This window comes from Chaetodon auriga, chromosome 1, assembly GCF_051107435.1.
Source record: "Chaetodon auriga isolate fChaAug3 chromosome 1, fChaAug3.hap1, whole genome shotgun sequence".
Lineage (NCBI taxonomy): Eukaryota > Metazoa > Chordata > Actinopteri > Chaetodontiformes > Chaetodontidae > Chaetodon > Chaetodon auriga.
In genome coordinates this window covers 17,799,254-17,818,308 of record NC_135074.1, presented here as the reverse complement: position 1 = coordinate 17,818,308, position 19,055 = coordinate 17,799,254, and the positions used below count along the sequence as shown (strand labels likewise).

Sequence of the window (19,055 nt, the reverse complement as noted above, 5' to 3'; positions counted from 1 at the left end):
CGGGTCCAAATCAGAAGAAACACCAATGCTCCGATCAGGTGTACTTTGTGATAGTGAAGCAAATAAATTGGGAAGAAAAAAACCCCCCAAAACATTCATGGAAAATTGGGCCATACAATATATTCTCCTCCAGATGCTCCTACCATCGGCTTCAGAAGAGACAAACCTGTTACCGTCCCCCTGTGCAACCTAACATCTGCTCGAGCATCAGAGCAGGTAACCACAAGTGCGCAAACTGCAACCATTGTGGTAACATGATTCATGCCAACTAGTTCACTGACAAAACATCAGTAAGTATACCATAAAGTCACTGATCACTGTGTGACAGGCTTGAGAATCGTTTTGGATATGCGCACTGAAAGCTACGCAACACCCAGTGTAGGATCCATAAATATGTATTTATGCTGTTTTAGTAGCAACTCATACCTTTTTCGTCACTGGCACTTTGTGTCTGTTTCGTTGTATGTATCTTTGAATTGCATCTTTTTCTTTTTTCTTTTCTTTTTTTTTGTTAAATAAATTGTTTCATCGTACCACAGTACTCAAACCTACATCTCACCCACACAACTGCTGCTCTTTAATTAAGTATTCGTGTCACTTGCAGCTCAGCGGCTCGTTCAGCCACCGGCCTCGACTCCCTGTATGTGTACGTTACTGACCAGCAGAGGGCGCTGTTGCACAGCTAATGAACATAAATCTACTGCTGACAGAGAAAATTAAATTCATCACTCTGTCCATCTCTGCCAATGTAGAGGCTCAAACTGTGGAAGAAACTGAAAGGTAAACCAGTTTTCACGAGTACAAAATACTGTGTGCCAGTGGTAGAAGAAGAGCTCAATCTAAAAATTTCCCATTACAAAGTTCTGTATTAAAAATTCTACTTAAGTAAAACTACAGAAATATTATCACCAAAAGGCAGTGAAAATAGCAGAATTCTAAGTAAAAGGCATAACCAGCAATTTTCTGTTCTACCTGCTGGAGGTGGAGCTTCAGTTTTAACTACTTTACATACAGTTAGTCTAGCCTAGTGGTTCCCAGCCTGTGGCTCAGGCCCCTCCTCAGGACCAACAGATAAATAATGTGGGGTCGTGTCTTTAGGCCTGCTATTGTCAGCTTACAGTCACTATATGCACGCTGTATTTCATTACCTGGGTATAACCAGGAGGGGGTGATGTTCCTCTATTTACAGATGATTCACATGTATTACACACAATCAGATACATGCCCACACATTTATACAGTAAGACACAAACAGTACACAACAGCACCTTCCTCATTCCTGTCATTAGCTCGTCTAATTCTTCTATTTTAACTATCTCCTTGCTGCTGCTGCTGTGTCGTTTCCTTTGCAGTAAATGAGTCATTCAGCGCTGCAAAATCACCACAAACTGACACCACTACACACACTCTCTATTTAGAGGAGCTAAGCTTCCTGCTCTTAGCTCCCAGAGTTCCCAGCTGCTGGCAGTGTAGAATACTGGGAACATCTGGAGGGGAAGGGGAAGTGACATCACCGTACCAAGACAAATCACCTGGTGCTCTACTGGCCATGCAGGAAGTATCCCAATGCCTTTGCATAGACAGGCTGAGCTGTCAGGAAAATCCCCCCCACACATACAGAATTCAGTGAGTCCCACAGCGTGTGATGGGCAACCATACGCTATTTTAATAAAATACATTTTGATACAATACAAAAATGACAACTTCTGATCAACATGAATTATTTTATAACAGGAGGTTTAAGAAAGTAAGAAAAGAAAGTTTTATCTCAACATTCGAGACATTTCAGACATGTGATGTTTCAAAACAACATCTGAGATTAAAATGTCTGAGCAGGAAACCCGTATCTTGTGATGTCATTAAGGAAAGAAGACTGCCGTCGTTCCAGTGTTTGTCAGCGTCTTTCAAAAATAAAGATGCTTCCTCCAACTTTTCCCTCAGGAAAATGAGTATGAAATATATCCGCTGTCCTCACAAAGTTATTCCCTTGCAAAAACACGGAGATTTCCTACAACAACAAAAAACACATTAAAAGTTTAGACACTTGAAAGCTTTAGAATTGTATATCATGTAGAGAAGTATCATCTCACCCTCTCCAAAACATCAAAGAAAACCAGATGGGTCGGCAGAGAAGATTTGTATGGAAACGAAGTCCTGAGCCAGTGCAGAGGGTCGTCGTAGAATCTGTCGGCTTCATCGACGTAACCCTCCTCTCCGAGATCTGGAGGACACTCAAGAAATCTCATCTTCAGGGGGCAGTGGACGTGGCTGCAATGAGTTGATTATTTTATAAAGTATGTTCTGTACAAGTTTCCTGCTTTATATTGTCTCAGCTGTAAGCTTTTGGACCGCGTTCATGAACCTTTCCCCTTCTTTCTTCTATTAGAATAACCTCATCACTATTCAGATCCCATCATGCAGCTCATCACCTGCACACTGTCCCTCAGGTGTGACAGGGCGTACCGTACCTGTAAAAAGGCGTGGAGTGGCAGGGCATGAGGAAGAGGACGTCAGGCTGCGGAGGGCCGGAGATGTTGCTGACGTCACAAAGTGCCTGCAGATGACTCATGACATCCAGAGTCCCTCGCTGATGGATCAGACCGGTGTACAGAGCTGCAGCCAGGTTACTCACTAACAGGATGGTCGCAGCAGCACGTCGCCACGCCTTCAAGTTGGCCAAAGATATCCCTGCAGTAGAAGAAGTGTTACAACAGGCTGTTCATCAGCACACAGAAGTGTTTGATGTGAAGTTGAGAACTTACCACAGAAGACCATACAGAACGGCAGCACCGGATAGATGAACCTGAACTCCTTGTGAGGAAGCAAGCTGAAGAAAAGGAACCAAACATGTTAGTTTGTGTGCCGACGGCTGACCAGGACCCACATGCATCAAACTGCTAAAAGAGAAACCCTGTGGAGTTTTCGACCACTAGTGGCGCCATAGAGCAAAATTTGTATGAGTGGGTCTGTGTTTTGTTTCTTCACTGTCAGCAAATGTATTTTTTTCTTCTGTTGTCTCCTAAGTTTGATAAATACGAGTTCATGAATGTGACGTTTTACCTGTAAACCACGAGTGTCCAGATGACTGCTGCCAGCAGAATTTTATATCTTTTGTAGGCGACGGTGCATCCATGAAGAAAGAGAGGAAGATGAGGACCGATCACAACGGCGAACCCCTGAGTGAAGTACCAGTGCCACGGATGAGAGCCGTAAAAATCAGCCACACTGTAGAAGATGTTAAATTTCAGGAAGTTGAACTGCACCATGGTCCACTGAAAAACAGAGAGAAACTGTTGACTCTGAAACAGAATGTGATCGTTTGCTGATCCTGTTCGACATAAACTCCACGAAAACACCACAAAGACAACATATTTAAGGCTTGTGTGTTACGTTTTATACATTTGACTTAAAAGAGTAAATCACATGGATTCAACGTTTTACCTTTTCATAGAACATGCAGTCGATCACTGTTGAAATCACAACAGCCACAACTCTGGAAATGAGGACAGAAATATGTCAGATTTACTCGATGTTGTGCAATAAAGACATGAGGATGAAGTACAGGTGAAGGTAACAGGAGATTAAAGGTTCAGACCCTATAGGAATGACTGTATGAGTGATGAGTCTCAGTTTGTTAACTTCCTGCCAGAAATGGTACATCAGCAGAGGAAACCAGACGATTGCAGCTGTTGGTCGGACAATGACAGCCAAGGCCACCAGGGTCAAATATTTTTTGCTGGAAAAACAATAACAATGTATCTGTAAATAATCTATAGAGCTGAGATTCATTAAGAATGAGGAAAGAGAAAGATGTGATGAGTCAAGACCTGCTGTGTGTGTTGGATCCAGGGAGGGGGAAGTAAAACAGGGCCAGACAGGTGATGGTGGTCTCCATGCTGTTGGTCAGAGTCCTGGTGCAGCAGTACCACGAGAACCACGAGCACAGATGGCAGAAGAACTACAGGCCAGGACAAGAAGACACAGTGAGGCAAGCGGTGCATTTCAGGTGACTCGCGATGTGAAGCAGCATCAAATAAGTCTTTCTCCCTTTTCATTCCTCTCTGCGTTTGCAGTACTGCAGTAAAACAGGTAAACTGCTCACCGTCCACGCTGCAACATCACGACTTTCCAAGGTTTGGATGAGGAAGAAGAACTTCACATCTGCAAACGCGGCCAGGAGTGCTTGAATTATTCGTGGAAGCCATATCTGTAGAACCAAGCAGACCAGGATTAGCAACACAAAGTGACAGTAGGAAACGTATTTGCTCAAAGGTGTGAAAACACACAAAGTAAAAGATATGTGAACTTGCCAGGAGGTAGACAGAGTCGCAATTTACGAGTTGTAATATCTTGTATATGAATGCAAAGAGGAGTGGATAGCAGAATCCTCTTATTCCTGCCTTCCATTCCCAGGTCAGATACCCATAAGTCACAATATTAAGGAAGCATAAAATAATCTAAGAAAAATAAAAAATAAGCTACTCGTCTCAGCTTCACAGATGTCAAGAGTTGCTTGCTGTGTTGTTGCACTGTGAGAAACAAAAGGCGTGTTTTGAGAGCATGTGAGCCAAACTCTAAAACTGAGTTCTAGCTGGCAAAATGGTAAAAATCTTCTCTTCAGTACTGACTGATCAATAGTTACTTTGTATGTGATTTCTTATAGAGTCAAATGCTTTCTACCTCTACATATTCACAGATGACAGAGCAGAAACAGACTGTCCTAATACTAATAATGACAATCTGCAGTCCTCCAGTCACACAGCTGCAGACAATAATGTCTGAGGATATTTGAAGACCATTCGATGGGAGACCTCCAGAGACTGCCAGTACTCATCAGGGACGAAGCTGGTCTGAACCAGGAAGCAGTTGATCAGTCTGAATACCAAACAGAACACGACGACTCTGGCTCTCAGCACACCTGTGGGGGTAAAAACCACTTCATATTAATAATATGTCATTCCACTGCACACTGGTTTTCATCACCATCACCTCAATCTATTATTATTATTATTTTTCCCACAAATGAAAATATCACACAAACGCACCGCTGTTCAGAGGAGATTCATCTTCTTTGGAGTACAGTAGTGATTTTCGTTTCCTCAGTTTCACATCTTCGACTTTACTCCCAAACCTCAGACGTGGTCGGATGTTCTCCATCATGACATTTTGTCTTGCCTGCACAGTCTGCTACCAACACAGTACACCTGTCAGGATGTTAAAACAGGTGTTTTCAGCCAGATTCAGAAGCTGAGTGAACCCTTCAACACGAGGAAATCAAACACACTTTCAATATACGAAATTAACGTAAGTCTTTTTGCTCAGGTGCTACATGTGAACAACCCGCACAATATCTGCGTCTGTTTAACCTACAGTATTAAACTGTTATGACCACACGTCGGTAACTTCATGTTGACTTCCAGTTACCACGGGTCAACTCTGCTCACAGGTTTGAGCTGCGCTTCCGCATTCATACTGACTTCCGGAAAAGTTATTTTCCAACTTCAAAATAAAGGTTCCACGCGAACATGTTTATTGTGGTGAGCTTGAAACATTGTTAAATTCTCTACAAACGGCAGCCAATATGTTTACAGTTTATGTTTACATATGTTTACACATGCCAAACAAACAAACAAACAAACAAAACCCGTCGCTTCACTCACATTATATCACCATTATTTGTGAACAGGCAGAAATTGATTAGAGCTTTTAAAGAGAGAAACAGCAGCTTTGTCTTACCAAGTAAAAATTAAGACATAGAAACAACTTACAAAATGATAGAGATGATAGTGATAGTCATCAGTTGCAATCCTATACAAAATACACTTAAAATAGTTCCACCTCAACCAACTGCAATAGTAAACTGTTGCTTTTAACTTAGGCCTAATGCATGATCAATACCAATATAATGCTATAATACATATTAATAGGGGGAATTTTTCTACACTGAGTACGTTTACTTTTGTTACTTGTCAGTTCCCCCATAATACATAAATACGTTTTACGAAACATTTTCAGTGCAGGATATTGATACTTGTATTTTTACAGTGCAGTATTAGTATTTTTATTTATGTAAAAGATCTGAGATACTTCCTCCACCACTGCTTAAAAGATTTAAGCTTGTGTCTTTGTCGTGTCGCTGAAGTCAATGTGATCATTGCAAGATGCCTTTCTGTCGCAAAGCATGCTACTATAAACTCCACTAGGTGGCGAACCGTAGCTTTTCGCTGCTCAACCTGAGCTCAGAGTAGAAGAAGAAGAAGAATGCTAGCCTGTACATAAGTGTTCATGGACTCCTGTTTGTAGCTTGTGTTTTTACATCTGTGTTCTCCTGTCTGTCTGTGATTGGTGATTACAGACATTTCGAATAAACCCCTTACTCGGTGAGTTATGTATATTACAGAAAAACTTCTCTAAACCAGGTGAAATGTTGTGTTTGAGCTGTATTCAGCTAGCCAAATGGCTAGGACACAGTCAAGCCGGCAGAGGTTTTGCCGTTGTGTCACGTCGGGGTTTTTTCAAAATAAGACTCTCTAAAATTAATTTAATTCTTAGTGGAAATAGTTTTAAAGTTTTCATTGCATAGTGGTTTATGACCATACAAACACATTTTGGCAGTGTACTGATCGTCTTGAGCCCACACCAACTTATGAATGAGGAATCTATCCTAGTGCAAAATGTCAATGTTTGATAAATGACTTAATCATTATACCAATCAATATTAGCTACCCTTTTTCAGCTAATACTGCCATCAAGAACAGTGTGTAGATGCTAACCTCATCTAATTGGCCTTTTCCCAAATGCACTGTGTAAATAAACCTTCATTCAACTCTATAGGACATACACAAAGGGAGACTCCTCATGATGCATGTCACATAGCAGAGCACACTGTTCAGTCTTCAGCCTCAGCTTCAGCCATCCTTTTTTAGTGATATGGGCTGTGGAATGTACCCATTGGGAAATTTGTACGCATTTTCATGAAAGGAAACACCACATTATCTCAGGGTGGTAATACATGAAAATCTGCTTAGCTGTGTGCAGGATTGCAGACATTTGGGTTGAAGGCAACTTCTGACTTAAGCATTTCTCATGTGGGTGAAGGCACATGAGGGCTGATCAGGGCCTTTTTATTTTGAAAATGTTTACATTTATTCAGAAATATTATGCTGTGCTCTGCATATGCCTTTAAAACAGTGACATTGGCCCAGCACAGCCAGCAATACAGCAGTTAGCTTGCACCATTGCAGCAAGTTACAGCATGCCTAGAATTTTGCAAGAACATGTAACATTCAACAGAACACAGGAGGTGCAAAATGATAAAACAAAGCAAAGTCTTAGAAAACAGTTCCAAGTGTCTCGATAACGTGTTTTGGGTAACACCACTTCACTCCTCTTTCAGGATCATCTTGTGTCTCAACATTGGGATTTCATAATAAAAGACATGTTTGGAAGAAGAATACCCTTCACACAGATGGCCTTCGTTACACTGCTTGGAGTTGCTGGTGGTTTTTATATCTACAAACCTTATTTTGAGCCTGTGAAGATCCCAGGACAGCAAAACCAGGATGTGCCAAAGAAACAGAGTGAAAGAGACAACTCATCACAATAACTCCCAGGAAATACCTCACAGACAGAAGCCAGAAGAATATCATCAGAGGCTGCTGGACTGTCAGAGCCGGAGGCTGAGCAGAACACAAGACTGGCATAGATAAATTCAGGGGTTCGTTGTATGGTTTTTAATGTGCAAAATTAAAATATTCAATCAATCATCCTGAATTATCATCTTTTGCAAAATGATGCTGATCATTGTACATCTGTGTTTTCATTTTCAACACTTATACATAAAAAGTACCCATGAACAAGGACATAAATGTCTACAAACAAGTAAAATGTGAAAGTTGTAAACATATGTTGCGTTTTGGAAAAAAAAAAAAAAAACCACACAATTATTATAGCTTTGAGTGTAAATATGTCATCAAACATGACTTAAAGTGCTGTAAAGCTCCTGTTGTGGCCTTTGATGAGACTGTGATGTTCATTATAAACCACTACGTTTGTATGAGTGCCAGAACTGGCACGATCAGAATCAGAATACTTTATTGATCCCTGAGGGGAAACTGGATCAGTATGTGCTCTTATGCCAGATTCACAATGGGTTTTTTTTTCCCCACAGTAGTATATATAAGTATTCAAATGCCTCACTGAAGTAAAAGTACTAATACAACAATTACAACAAAATACTGCATTAAAAGTCCTTCATTCAAAATCCTGCCTCAGTAAAAGTATTTCCAAATTACCAACAGAAGTCTCAGATCTGTGTGCAGTTTCATTGAACAGCTATAGAAATGGGTTTAATGGTCTCCCTGCAGAGAAAATACAAGAGTACTACTATGATTATTTGCTTAGTTACTTTCCTCCATTGAAAGGCACCATGCCAACTATGGCTGTCAGTCAAATGCAGTGGAATAAAGAGTACAATATTTCCTTCTGACATGTGTTGGAGTACAAGCACAAAGCAGCATGAAGTGGAAATACAGTAAAAACACTCAAGCATAGTAACGTCAGCATCTTCAGTGCTCTTAATAAATGCTGCCCCTCTGCTCGTGTCCTCTTCAGCTAAATGCTGAAGCTAAACTAAACCAAGCTAAGCTAAGCTAAGCTAAGATAAACTAAGCTAAACCTAGCAAAGATAAGATAAACTAAGCTAAGCTAGCAGTGAGAAATGTAACGGAGGAGGGGCTGTTTCTCAACCGCACGACGACCACGGAAAGTGAAGTCAGTGCTCAGTGTGGACGAAGCTGGTCTCATGTCAGCTAATGGCTCAGAAGGGACGGACAGAGTAAACTCTTCATTTATTCACCTTTCGGAAAAGTCTTTATTGGTCACTTTCAAACACTTTTTTAACATCGCGACACGGTGCGCAGCAGCAACGCCCCGGGGCTGGTGAGTAGTTAAACTGAGTTTCCAGGAAATGTCAGTCGAAGAAATCAGTCTGTAGCATCTGTCAGGAGTTAGCGGGGGGTTGAAAAGTTTCCTTTAAACTTCAATTCAGTCGATTTATCAGCGTTTCAAACAGTAAAGCGCTCGTCAGACTGGCCCTCACAAAACCAAAGACCGTCGGGAAACATTGTACACCTGCCTTTCCTCTCCTCAGATCTGTCAGCTTTTTCCACACTTGCTTAATAACGTTAGAGAGCAACACCGCTGCTGTTTACACAAGTAAAAAACGACTTTCCCCAAGCAGAACTTCTCTTTATCATCATTTACCACAACGTTTAGGCATGTTTGGACCCATATGTAGGCTGCAATGTGTCTGACGGAGCAGGCTGGGAAGCTGGCATCCAGTTTAATTTCTTGTCAGGATCCATATCAAGTAGAAAAGTGATTATTTCTTGCCTCTTTTCCACCAGTGACATATGATGACCAGCTGAGGGTCAGTACACTTCCTGTTTGTTTGTTAGAGTAAATCGATTTGTTTATTGTTTGTGTCTCAACATGCGTTTTAAGTCCCTCGTGCTGCCTGCTGCTGCTGCTGCTACAGATAAAACCTGGCAAGGTATTTTAATGACTAGTCAGCAGCTTTGGCAGCCAGAAGTGTCTCAGATGGTGCATGGTGCCCCATCTAATCAATGGATTTTATTTCTCAGTTCTAACACTCGTGCTGCACCCTTTAAAGTTTATGGTATGTGCATATCCGGATTTTCCCAAGGACCTGCCGGCCTCCCTTGGATGGCTGCCCAGGGTGGGTCTTCCACTTCACCCCAGCAATGGTTAAAGCTGCTTTTTGTTTGCTGGCTGCCTCTGTGGGAGGAGGACTTGCCTGGCAAACACAGCTACCAGGTTAACACCCACTGCAGGAGAAAATGTTAAGGTCGAGCTCAGAGTTTCTCCACTTCTGCTTTACTTAAACTTTATCTAAATAGGAAGACCTCATTGAGATTAAAAATGTCTTTTGAGAGAGTCCTGGCCTAAAAATGCAGAAATAACTAGTTACAGACAAACAGAATTAGATAGATGCAACAAAATCACAAATATAAGCCTAATATGAACCTACAAAAGACCTTAACACGCCCCAAGACCTTTAAAAAGACTGTCACACCCCTATGTTAATACTATGTTAATAGGGATGCACCCAGGGCTGGATTAACCCAAAAATGCCCCATGGGGACCTGTTGACCCCCATTTCTCCTACTTTCTGCACATTGTATATGTATTAGTTCGTAGTTATTTTGTGGTAAGTTCATTAATCACACATCTTCTTTTAGCATAATGCACCAGGTCACCATAACATGCACTGACAACACATCATCCGTGTTTGGCCGTGGGAACCACACATGAAGATACCGTCTGTTCACCCTCTCTGTGTCTCACATGGCGGTTGGATCCACAAAAATCTTTAATTTGGACTCATCAGACCAAAGTACAGATTTCCATTAATGTCCATTTCTTGTGTTTCTTGGTTGAAGCAATTCACTTCTTCTGGAGTGTCTCGGTCTCAGTTGTGGTTTCATTGCAGCACTTCGGTCATGAGTGGCTGTTTCACGCAGTCTCCTCTGAGATGTGTCTGCTACTTGAACTTTGAATTATTTATGTGGGCTCTAATCTGAGATGCCATTAATTGGCAATTCCTGAGGCTGGTAACTGTAACTGTAATGTAATGAACGTATCCTGCACAGCAGAGGTAACTCTTGGTTTTACTTTCCTCTGGTGGTCCTCAGGAGAACCAGTTTCAACAGAGTGTTTGATGGTTTTTGTGACATTCAAAGTTCTTGAGATTTTGCAGATTGACTGACCTTTATGTGTTAAAGTAATGACAGACTGTCATTTGTTTTACTAGACAAAATGTTTTTTGTTGTTCTTAATGACGCCACTGTTTTTTATTAAGATGAGTGTTGCACTAATTTTCTGCTATTTAACTGCAGCTTGTGAGACCTTTTCCACTGAGGGGAGTTCGGTATTATGTGACGCCTTAAGCCTGTAGTACAACAGGGCCTCGTTTGTTGTCTGATAGAAAGTTGTGGGAAACATGAGATTTTCCGATATAATTTCTTCTTAACCTAAGTTATTTTAACTCGCACACTTTTAAAGGCTTAAAAGGCAGTTAATGAAAGTTGATAGGCAGGACCCTCAACCCCGGGCAGGGACTCACAGTGAAGCAGTCTTAGAGGTCTTCTGGACAACTTTCAGAGCTTTCCTGATGTTGGTTGTGTTTGATCTGGAGAGCTCTCCATCCAGAGAGGAGGCCAGGTGGAGACATTGTTGTTTCAGAGAGGTTGACCTAAGGCAGAAAAAGGATGAGACTTGATGTTCTTTGTGATTGTTGACAGCACTCTGTGTTTGCTCACTTCACGTGGACGATCACGCTCAGCCATCACAGCTCTGATTGGACTAAGAAATGTGATATGACTAGAAAATGGCCTTTTGAAATTTTTTAGCACAGCTTCATGTGCTAGACACACTATGCATGAACATTTACTTTCTTTCTTTTTATTGTAACATCCGCTCGTTAACAGATGAAGATTATGCTATCTCTTGTTTTTGATTGGGGCTCAATAAGGAGTTGTCTGATCAGCCTGATAATAGTCTGGGAAAATTTGCTGACACAGTTTACAGCAGTGTGGTTTTGCTTGAGCGTCTCCTCTGTGGCTGGTTTTCACTCAATCAGAAATCATTTACTGACTCAGGTTTTTCTGTCAGGCTTTTAATATCAGTTACGTGGACAGACAAATGTTTATTTAATGTGTAACAGTGTGTGTTTTCTCTAAAGACACTCAAACATGAAGACTATACATGTTGCAAATAACACTAATAATGTGTCAGTTCCATTAATCGACCCAGTTTCCTTTACTGTAGATACGTGTGATAACAGATTCCTCACCTAAATGTGGTGCAGCCAAATTAACGTTATTAATTACACACTTATCGACAAAAGGTCTACCACGAACATGCGGTTGACACGTTTTCAGGTACATCTAGCACAAACTAGTGCAATCTACAGACCAGGAGGCATTGATTAGCATCATAAAATTAGCATCATAACCTCCAGGACTGTCGTCACATACCGTATTAGTTTTAAAAAAGTGTACCTAATAAATTGGCAGTTGAGTGTATATGAATCAATGGGCCTTCTGACTAGAAGATAAGAGGAAAGTGGTGCAATGAAAGATGACATGTGGCAGGAAGTTGTGAGTTTTAAGCTAATTATCCATCTTGCTCATGCGTGAATCTAAAGGCGTGATTGTTGTGATCTGATAATCATGATGAAGCACGCTGATTAGAAGTTACACTGTATTTTTAAGGTTTCTGTGGACTTCAGTGCACAAAGAGTCTATTTATATTTTCTTTCATTAATAACAGAGTGGGGTGGCAATCTTAACTGTGTGAGATGGTGGTTGCCTTGCCTTGTAGAGGACAGTAAAGATTTGTTAAGTGTATCAGCAAACCATTACAAAGAGCTTTACAACAGAATAAACCATGTATGATGAAGAATCAGCAGTAAAAAGTAAAAAATCTAATTTAAAGTGCAATCATTTCATTAAGGTTTGTGTGAGTCTCGAGATTTGTTCAATAGTTGATGACAACTGATGCAACCTGAGCTTCTTTTAGCAGCGCTGAGGGAAAGGCCAATGGCTTTCAAAGGTTATAAATAAAGCCTTATTTAGAACTTTTAATCTATCTCAGTCAAAACAGGCCCACAAGCAGGAATGTGGACGTCATAGTTGTGGGGCTCGGTGGTCTTTGCTCACCGTTTATGGCGGCACCAGTGCTTGAGTCGAACCGTTTCCATCACGGTGCATTTATCATGGATCTTGATTTTGCACGAGACCTTAAGCTCCTTATGGCTCCAGATGAAAGGTTCACTGGGGGTTACAGCAAAGGAATGTAAGACTTGTCTCAATGCTTTTCTGCACACTGGTCATATGATACATTTGCTCTTTCTTTTAAATGTTTTGACCTGAATTGGTCAACCATGTAGAGTGAACATGTTTCATCAGTAGATATCAACGTGTGCTTCTCATTGTGTAAGTGCGAGAAATCATGTACCTCTGCACACAAGTCCTTAATAAATATCAACAAGCTGCTAATCTGTAGAGAGAAATTACAGCTAGGTTCTTGCCATAGTGACAGTAATTGGACAGAATCTTGAGTGTGGTCTGTTGTGGTGTGTGTCTGTGGCTGGAGCTGACAGATGAATTTAAAATGCTTCCTGTCACTGTGGCAGTATGATGAAACAGCTCTTTGGTTATACACATTAGCCCACAATGCCATGAACTGAAGGTCTTGCATAATATTGGAAAAGTGTGAAAGATAGTATTTCTCTGTCCAGCATTGGGTTAAACTACACAGTACACGAGCCTCACCGAGGTGGACATGAGTCCGTTGTTCCTTTGTTACTTTTGAGATATGTGAGAAAATGTGAAAAATGAATACATGCATTAGTATTTGGCAAGCTAAGGCTACACACTGTCACTGGCAGATTTTCACTGGTCCATTAGAATATAGATAAACAACAACCGATTTCCACAGAAAAGCGGTTGCAACACTTGTGCATTTTCTACTTTAATAGGTCAACAAAAGGGTGAATTGCATAAAAGGCAAAACTGACTGGAGGAATAACTCATTTATTTCAGCTTTATCGTCAGTTTTGTTCCTCCTTCCATGGTAAGGTCCTCGTCAGAGCACCAGAACCTTTGAAACCGTTGGGCACTGCAGTTTTTAGCATATGTTACACAAACAGTAAATAGTGCATTTGTAAAGGACTATTTTCAGATGGTTTTCTGTGGTGGTGGATGAATACACATTGAGTGTACCAGAGAGTATGTACAGCAGTAAGACAGCATGTGGAGCAATGCATTAAAATCAACGGCGCTGCCCATGTTTATCGTAATGAAGCAACGTGTCACAACGTGTTAGTGCAGCTCATTGATGTGTTTTTCATAGTTTTTGGAAGACAATGGAGCTCTATGGCACAGAGGAATAATCAGTATCTGTAATCTGGTTAATCTTTTTAACCCTTGTAGATCACATCCTTGTCATATTGTGGACCTATTTAACAATGTATGTCAAAACAAAACAAAAAAATCTATTTCTTTGTCTTGTTTCAAAATCCAATCCTGTTTTCTTCCTGTAAAACAAAATATAACGTGGTTACATTAGCTTGAACCAACCAGTTTCAACCAATAATATCATGACATCCGCCCATCAATCAATCTTTAACCTCTAGCAGCACAGAGCGAAGAGTCATTAGTTAGTTAGCTCGTTAGGTGTGGAAAGAGGCGAGTCGTCTTCTACGATTAAATGGAGTCTAGCATCCACCTCTTAGTCACTGTAATCACCATGTTTGTTATGATATGCCCACTTTTCAACGTTCAGGTCAAATGTTTTGTCCCACCTGCCGATCCTGTTTCACTCACGACCCTCTATCTGCTTCACAATTTCTTCTCTGTCATTTTGGGTCTTGAAAAAAGGAAGCACCATTCATTCTCATTCATTTTCTGCCAAATAGTGATTGTGGCTTGACTGAGTCGTTTTGTTTGTGTTTTTCAGAAATTAAGCACTCACTATGTCTGACGGGGACTATGATTACCTCATCAAATTCCTAGCCCTCGGTGACTCCGGGGTGGGAAAAACAAGCTTCCTCTACCAGTATACAGATGGCAAGTTTAACTCCAAGTTCATCACTACAGTCGGAATAGACTTCAGAGAAAAACGAGTGGTAAGTTTAATCAATTCTGAATAAAATGGAGGTCAAGCCAACGTTGGAACAGGGGGGGGTTTCCTTTGATCAATGCTTCACTTAAAGCACACATGGAGTTTAAACTCTGGGATGTAACATTTCCTCGTGTCCAAGTGTGCTGCAGCCATTTATGACTGCCTCATTAGGGGCTTAAATGCATTCCTGCACCATTAAGTAACTCTCTTAGGACAAAAGACTACTGATGAATGTTGCAACAGAAGTCCAAGTTATGACTGATGTAGATGAACGGCAGACACCACCCTCCTTGAGAATAAACACTTCATTCCATTTGCAAACAGCTGAGCAGTGTTCATATTTACTCAATAGTCACTCTTTAATGGTGCTGACCTCCAGCTCCAAGAATATGTACTGTATAGTCTGATGCCTGAGTAAAAGGGTTTGTCATAGTTATGTATATTCAGACAATCTGGCATGATTTATTTTAAGTGACTGTCCATCGATGCACATCATTATCTTTTTATTAGAAGTGTTTCCATCACTTCTGATGAATAAAAATAAAGACAATAATAAATGCAGCATTAAGAAAATTTTAAAGTACATATTTGACAGTGACAGCTGTGATTCGACAATGTCAATATCCCTTTTAGTCATCATTGTTGCAGCACTGTAAGTAATTCCAGTGTGTCCTCAAACAACCCAGAGCTGTGCATCCGGTCTATAATTGTTAAAATCGATCATGCATGAAAATGAAACAGCAGTCTCTCCTGCTCCACGAAATGACTTTAGTTATATCAAATGTATAAAAGGATGGAAACCACTTCCAAATATGGCAAATATGGCTTAGATCTGATCTGCAAAAATCATTTTTTGTGCTGTGAAACCTCAACAACAGTAATGTTAATGAATTTCTGCCAGCATCCTGCTGACCATGAAACACCAGATTAATACTGCTAATCTTTTATAATACATTCACATCAGTGAAAACTTTTGCATGTGTGTATTAAAATGTTTCGAAAATATGCCCAAACAAAGTTGTTTATCAGAAAGGAGTTCGTCAGCCATGCTCCAAATATAGCTCACCATTCAACAGGCTCGCTTTCGCTGAGTTATAGCTGAAGGAAACTCTGGCCAGAACATCAATACAAGCAAAGTAAACAGAGCTAGTTCGTGGTCTGGCCTTTGGTTGCCCTCCTCGACAGCTCAACATCATTCATGAAGCCTGTTCAGATAATTTGGTTAAGTAGCTAACATTAGGAGCTGGATTGTTGTTTTGTTTTTTCTAGTGGAGGAGGATGTGCAAATAAACTTTTCCATCCAAATTCCTTCTTTCAAGCCATCAGTAACAACAGCAAACCACGTTCCTACAGCACAGCTGATCCACGTTGAGATTTAATGTTTTGTCTGTTGATATCATCTTCATAATCAGTTAAATTTAGTGCAAAGAGCATCCACAGTTAGTTTAACCTCACTTGTGTCTGTTTGACTCAGGTTTACAAATCAACGAGTCCAGATGGATCTTCAGGTAAAGCACAGAAGATCCACATGCAGCTGTGGGATACTGCAGGACAGGAGAGGTACATGAAGTACTTCTACCAGCACTTTCCTCAGACCTCGTCTTCAGTTGCCTTTCTCTTTTAATTATATCTCTCATGAGTGTACTTTTCTTTCTGAATGGTACCAGGTTTCGGAGTTTGACGACGGCGTTCTTCAGAGATGCAATGGGTTTCCTCCTCCTGTTCGACCTCACAAATGAACAAAGTTTCCTCAATGTCAGAAACTGGATGAGTATGTCCTCTGATCACTCAAAATGTCCACTTTTAGGCATTAAACTGATGATTCTTCCAAAAATGACCGGACATTTGATAGTATCACATTCCTTTTTGACTGTCAAAGTACTTTCAGTCTGGCTCATGTAGAATTGATGCAGGGCTGCTGTTAGAGGCAAAATATTGAAATAAAACATCTAATCCTTCATTTATGAATAAGTCTTTCTGAGCTACTGCTTTTACTGTGTTCCTTTTTTTATTTCAGGTGAATATAATGCATTCATGGTGGCTTGAAATCTTTCTCAGAAGCAAAGATATTACACATTGAAATGGGACTGAATGCATAATAAATTGCTGAATGTATCTTTCAGGTCAGTTACAGATTCACGCATACTGCGAAAGTCCAGATGTCATTCTGTGTGGCAACAAATGTGACCTGACCGATCAGAGAGCAGTGAGTGAGGCAGAGGCCCGTGAGCTGGCAGAGAAGTATGGGTATGTCTCAGTTTTATCCATCTGTACATGAACCTCTCCCTTACGTGTTTGCCAAGAAGGCAGTGGCTGCGTTGTTTGCCAAAGACTGCAGGAGAGTGTTAGACTAAATTAGTTCAAAGCAAATATTTGTGCACATTTGTAAAATAACCTGCCAGACACGCCCTTACTAAAGACACAGATATATGGTACAACTGCACTATATAAAATATTTTAAAGGCCTTCAAGAGAGTAGACCAAAGTTTTTTCATCTTTTTATGGGAACTGGAGCTCCGTTAAGGTCCTCTTTCCTCTCTAAACTATGTCAAGGTTTGTGTTCCACTGTAAGTGGTATCAGGAGTCTGTGGTCCCGTTTTTATGACCAGTATTTTCCCCCATGCAGAATCCCATATTTTGAGACAAGTGCTGCCAACGGGCAGAATGTCAGCCAGGCTGTGGATGTCCTGCTGGATCTTATCATGAAGAGGATGGAGCGATGTGTTGACAAATCCTGGATCCCTGATGGGACCGTCCGAGTTAATGGACCCACCAACCCAGACACCTCAGAGGGATCTGATAAGAGCAAGTGCGCATGTTAGAGTGATGACAAGACATTGTGATTACGCATCTGTGTCCGTAATAGTGGTGAAAAAATAGGAAGGCAACCAAGTTTAACAGTGGGAGTATGTATGTACTCATATATATATGTACATACACACACACACACACACACACAATATATATATATATATATATATATAGTGTTCTCTGTTAGGTGAAACTTGACATTATTTGTGTCCTTTGCCCCACAAACCAGTGCATTACTGATGTACTTTCATTGACATGCTGTATTATTCGTCAGTATAGAGTGAAGTGTCTTTTGAATATGGGCATTTCATTTCAATTCATATCATTTGTCTTTTGAATAATTAATTCATGTTTTAGTGTGGGATATTTATTTGTTGTGATGCATGGCTGAAATGTCCAACTGTAGTCATCAGCTGAGAATGCTGATCGTATTTTCAGGTATACATTTCTGTGCTCCAAGTCACAGCGAAATGAGCTGCCCTGCCAGATGTGCTATAAATATGCTGTTAATGCTCTGTAATTGCTGCAAGATTAGCGTATTTTCACACTGCAAATAACTCAAGGAAGAAGCCACTTTTGTAAAAACTGAGCAGTAACTTCAGGGCAGTTTATCTTGTATTACAGACACATGCAAAAAATATACATGCAAATTCTTGCTGTAGCTTTTGTGCATATTTTAATCGTTTTTGGAGACGTCTATTGAAGACGGCACAGCTCACTTAATTCCATTTCAATTCACTACCAAACAGTTCCTGCTTCCTTCCAATTAAATAGATACACATTCAAACAAGTACTGTCCCTAATAACAAGATTTAAGACTGAGGAGAAGTTCCATCTTCAGTCCTGACATAGTTTCATGACTCTCGCCTGCACCTCGCACAGAGTCAATGATGTCTACTGTTTTCAACTCTAGATGTTTTTATAGTTAACAGGATTTTCCTAGGTGAGATACTTGCACCTGATGCACAGGTCCCAGAATGATACCTAATGAATGTTAGTTATTCCAGGGGGTCCCACAGTGAAGGTGGTGGGCCACCTTGCCTGAAACAGTGACCATCTCTGCCACCAGCATAAATAATGTATACACTGTCATGAAATAAAACATTGAACTTCAGGGAAAATGAGCAGAGGTGCTATTTTACACAGCAAATGCTAGATTTTTGATGTTGTTTTGGCCATCATGTACTAGCTTAATCATAAATTTTACAAAAACAGTATTGACACCTATGAAACCACTAAAACTGTATTGTGACAAATTTTATCCCAACTGCAATAGTCTCACACACAGATCCACATTACTTGTATTACCCTGTCATGCTTTCTTGTATAATAGGGTGAATGTGATGGTTTAGTAAAGGCACACAGGATATTTTCCACTCACTATTTCAATCCACAGATTTGAAAATCTATTAAATCAAATTTGATTTTATTAGTAAGACTAAACTGAAATGTTGTGCCATACAGTTTCATATGCAAAATATGTAAATTATGTCCAAAAATAAACATTTTATTTATGTGTTCTGTAAAGCAGTATC

At 40.4% G+C, this 19,055-nt stretch overlaps 3 protein-coding genes across 4 annotated transcripts; 2 read left to right on the top strand and 1 right to left on the bottom strand.

The window, feature by feature from the left end:
* Positions 1-1,644: 1,644 nt before the first annotated feature.
* Positions 1,645-5,458, bottom strand: pigb (phosphatidylinositol glycan anchor biosynthesis, class B). Its single transcript, XM_076737686.1, has 13 exons — positions 5,371-5,458; positions 5,046-5,204; positions 4,789-4,918; positions 4,311-4,428; positions 4,103-4,207; positions 3,828-3,958; positions 3,596-3,736; positions 3,442-3,493; positions 3,061-3,272; positions 2,763-2,827; positions 2,469-2,688; positions 2,091-2,268; positions 1,645-2,008 (listed from the first exon to the last, which is right to left on the bottom strand). Exons 2-13 carry the CDS (start codon positions 5,158-5,160, stop codon positions 1,895-1,897), a joined length of 1,581 nt encoding a protein of 526 aa, XP_076593801.1. The 5' UTR covers positions 5,161-5,204; positions 5,371-5,458; the 3' UTR covers positions 1,645-1,894.
* A 798-nt stretch (positions 5,459-6,256) lies between these two features.
* On the top strand, positions 6,257-7,759 carry pigbos1 (PIGB opposite strand 1). Its single transcript, XM_076737673.1, has 2 exons — positions 6,257-6,380; positions 7,397-7,759. The coding sequence occupies exon 2, from the start codon at positions 7,439-7,441 to the stop codon at positions 7,604-7,606; it is 168 nt and encodes a 55-aa protein (XP_076593788.1). The 5' UTR covers positions 6,257-6,380; positions 7,397-7,438; the 3' UTR covers positions 7,607-7,759.
* A 970-nt stretch (positions 7,760-8,729) lies between these two features.
* Positions 8,730-19,044, top strand: rab27a (RAB27A, member RAS oncogene family). Of its 2 annotated transcripts, none has more exons than XM_076727572.1 (6): positions 8,730-8,940; positions 14,545-14,713; positions 16,184-16,269; positions 16,377-16,480; positions 16,833-16,956; positions 17,336-19,044. In XM_076727572.1, the coding sequence occupies exons 2-6, from the start codon at positions 14,561-14,563 to the stop codon at positions 17,529-17,531; spliced, it is 663 nt and encodes a 220-aa protein (XP_076583687.1). In that variant the 5' UTR covers positions 8,730-8,940; positions 14,545-14,560; the 3' UTR covers positions 17,532-19,044. The 2 variants fall into 2 exon arrangements, with proteins under 2 accessions (XP_076583687.1, XP_076583695.1); XM_076727580.1 differs by lacking the exon at positions 8,730-8,940 and adding an exon at positions 9,412-9,430 and having other exon boundaries at positions 17,336-17,656.
* The last annotated feature ends 11 nt before the right edge of the window (positions 19,045-19,055 follow it).

Bases quoted from the DNA above. Each gene is read 5' to 3' on its own strand.
- pigb (XM_076737686.1), bottom strand. From the start codon at position 5,160: ATGATGGAGAACATCCGACCACGTCTGAGGTTTGGGAGTAAAGTCGAA. The intron at 3,273-3,441 runs GTAAAACGTTGA...TCTGTTTTTCAG, and splicing joins ACTGCATGTTCTATGAAAAG to TGGACCATGGTGCAGTTCAA. The intron at 2,828-3,060 runs GTAAAACGTCAC...CCTTTTCTTCAG, and splicing joins TGGACACTCGTGGTTTACAG to CTTGCTTCCTCACAAGGAGT.
- pigbos1 (XM_076737673.1), top strand. From the start codon at position 7,439: ATGTTTGGAAGAAGAATACCCTTCACACAGATGGCCTTCGTTACACTG.
- rab27a (XM_076727572.1), top strand. From the start codon at position 14,561: ATGTCTGACGGGGACTATGATTACCTCATCAAATTCCTAGCCCTCGGT. The intron at 16,270-16,376 runs GTACATGAAGTA...GAATGGTACCAG, and splicing joins GATACTGCAGGACAGGAGAG to GTTTCGGAGTTTGACGACGG. The intron at 16,957-17,335 runs GTATGTCTCAGT...TCCCCCATGCAG, and splicing joins GAGCTGGCAGAGAAGTATGG to AATCCCATATTTTGAGACAA.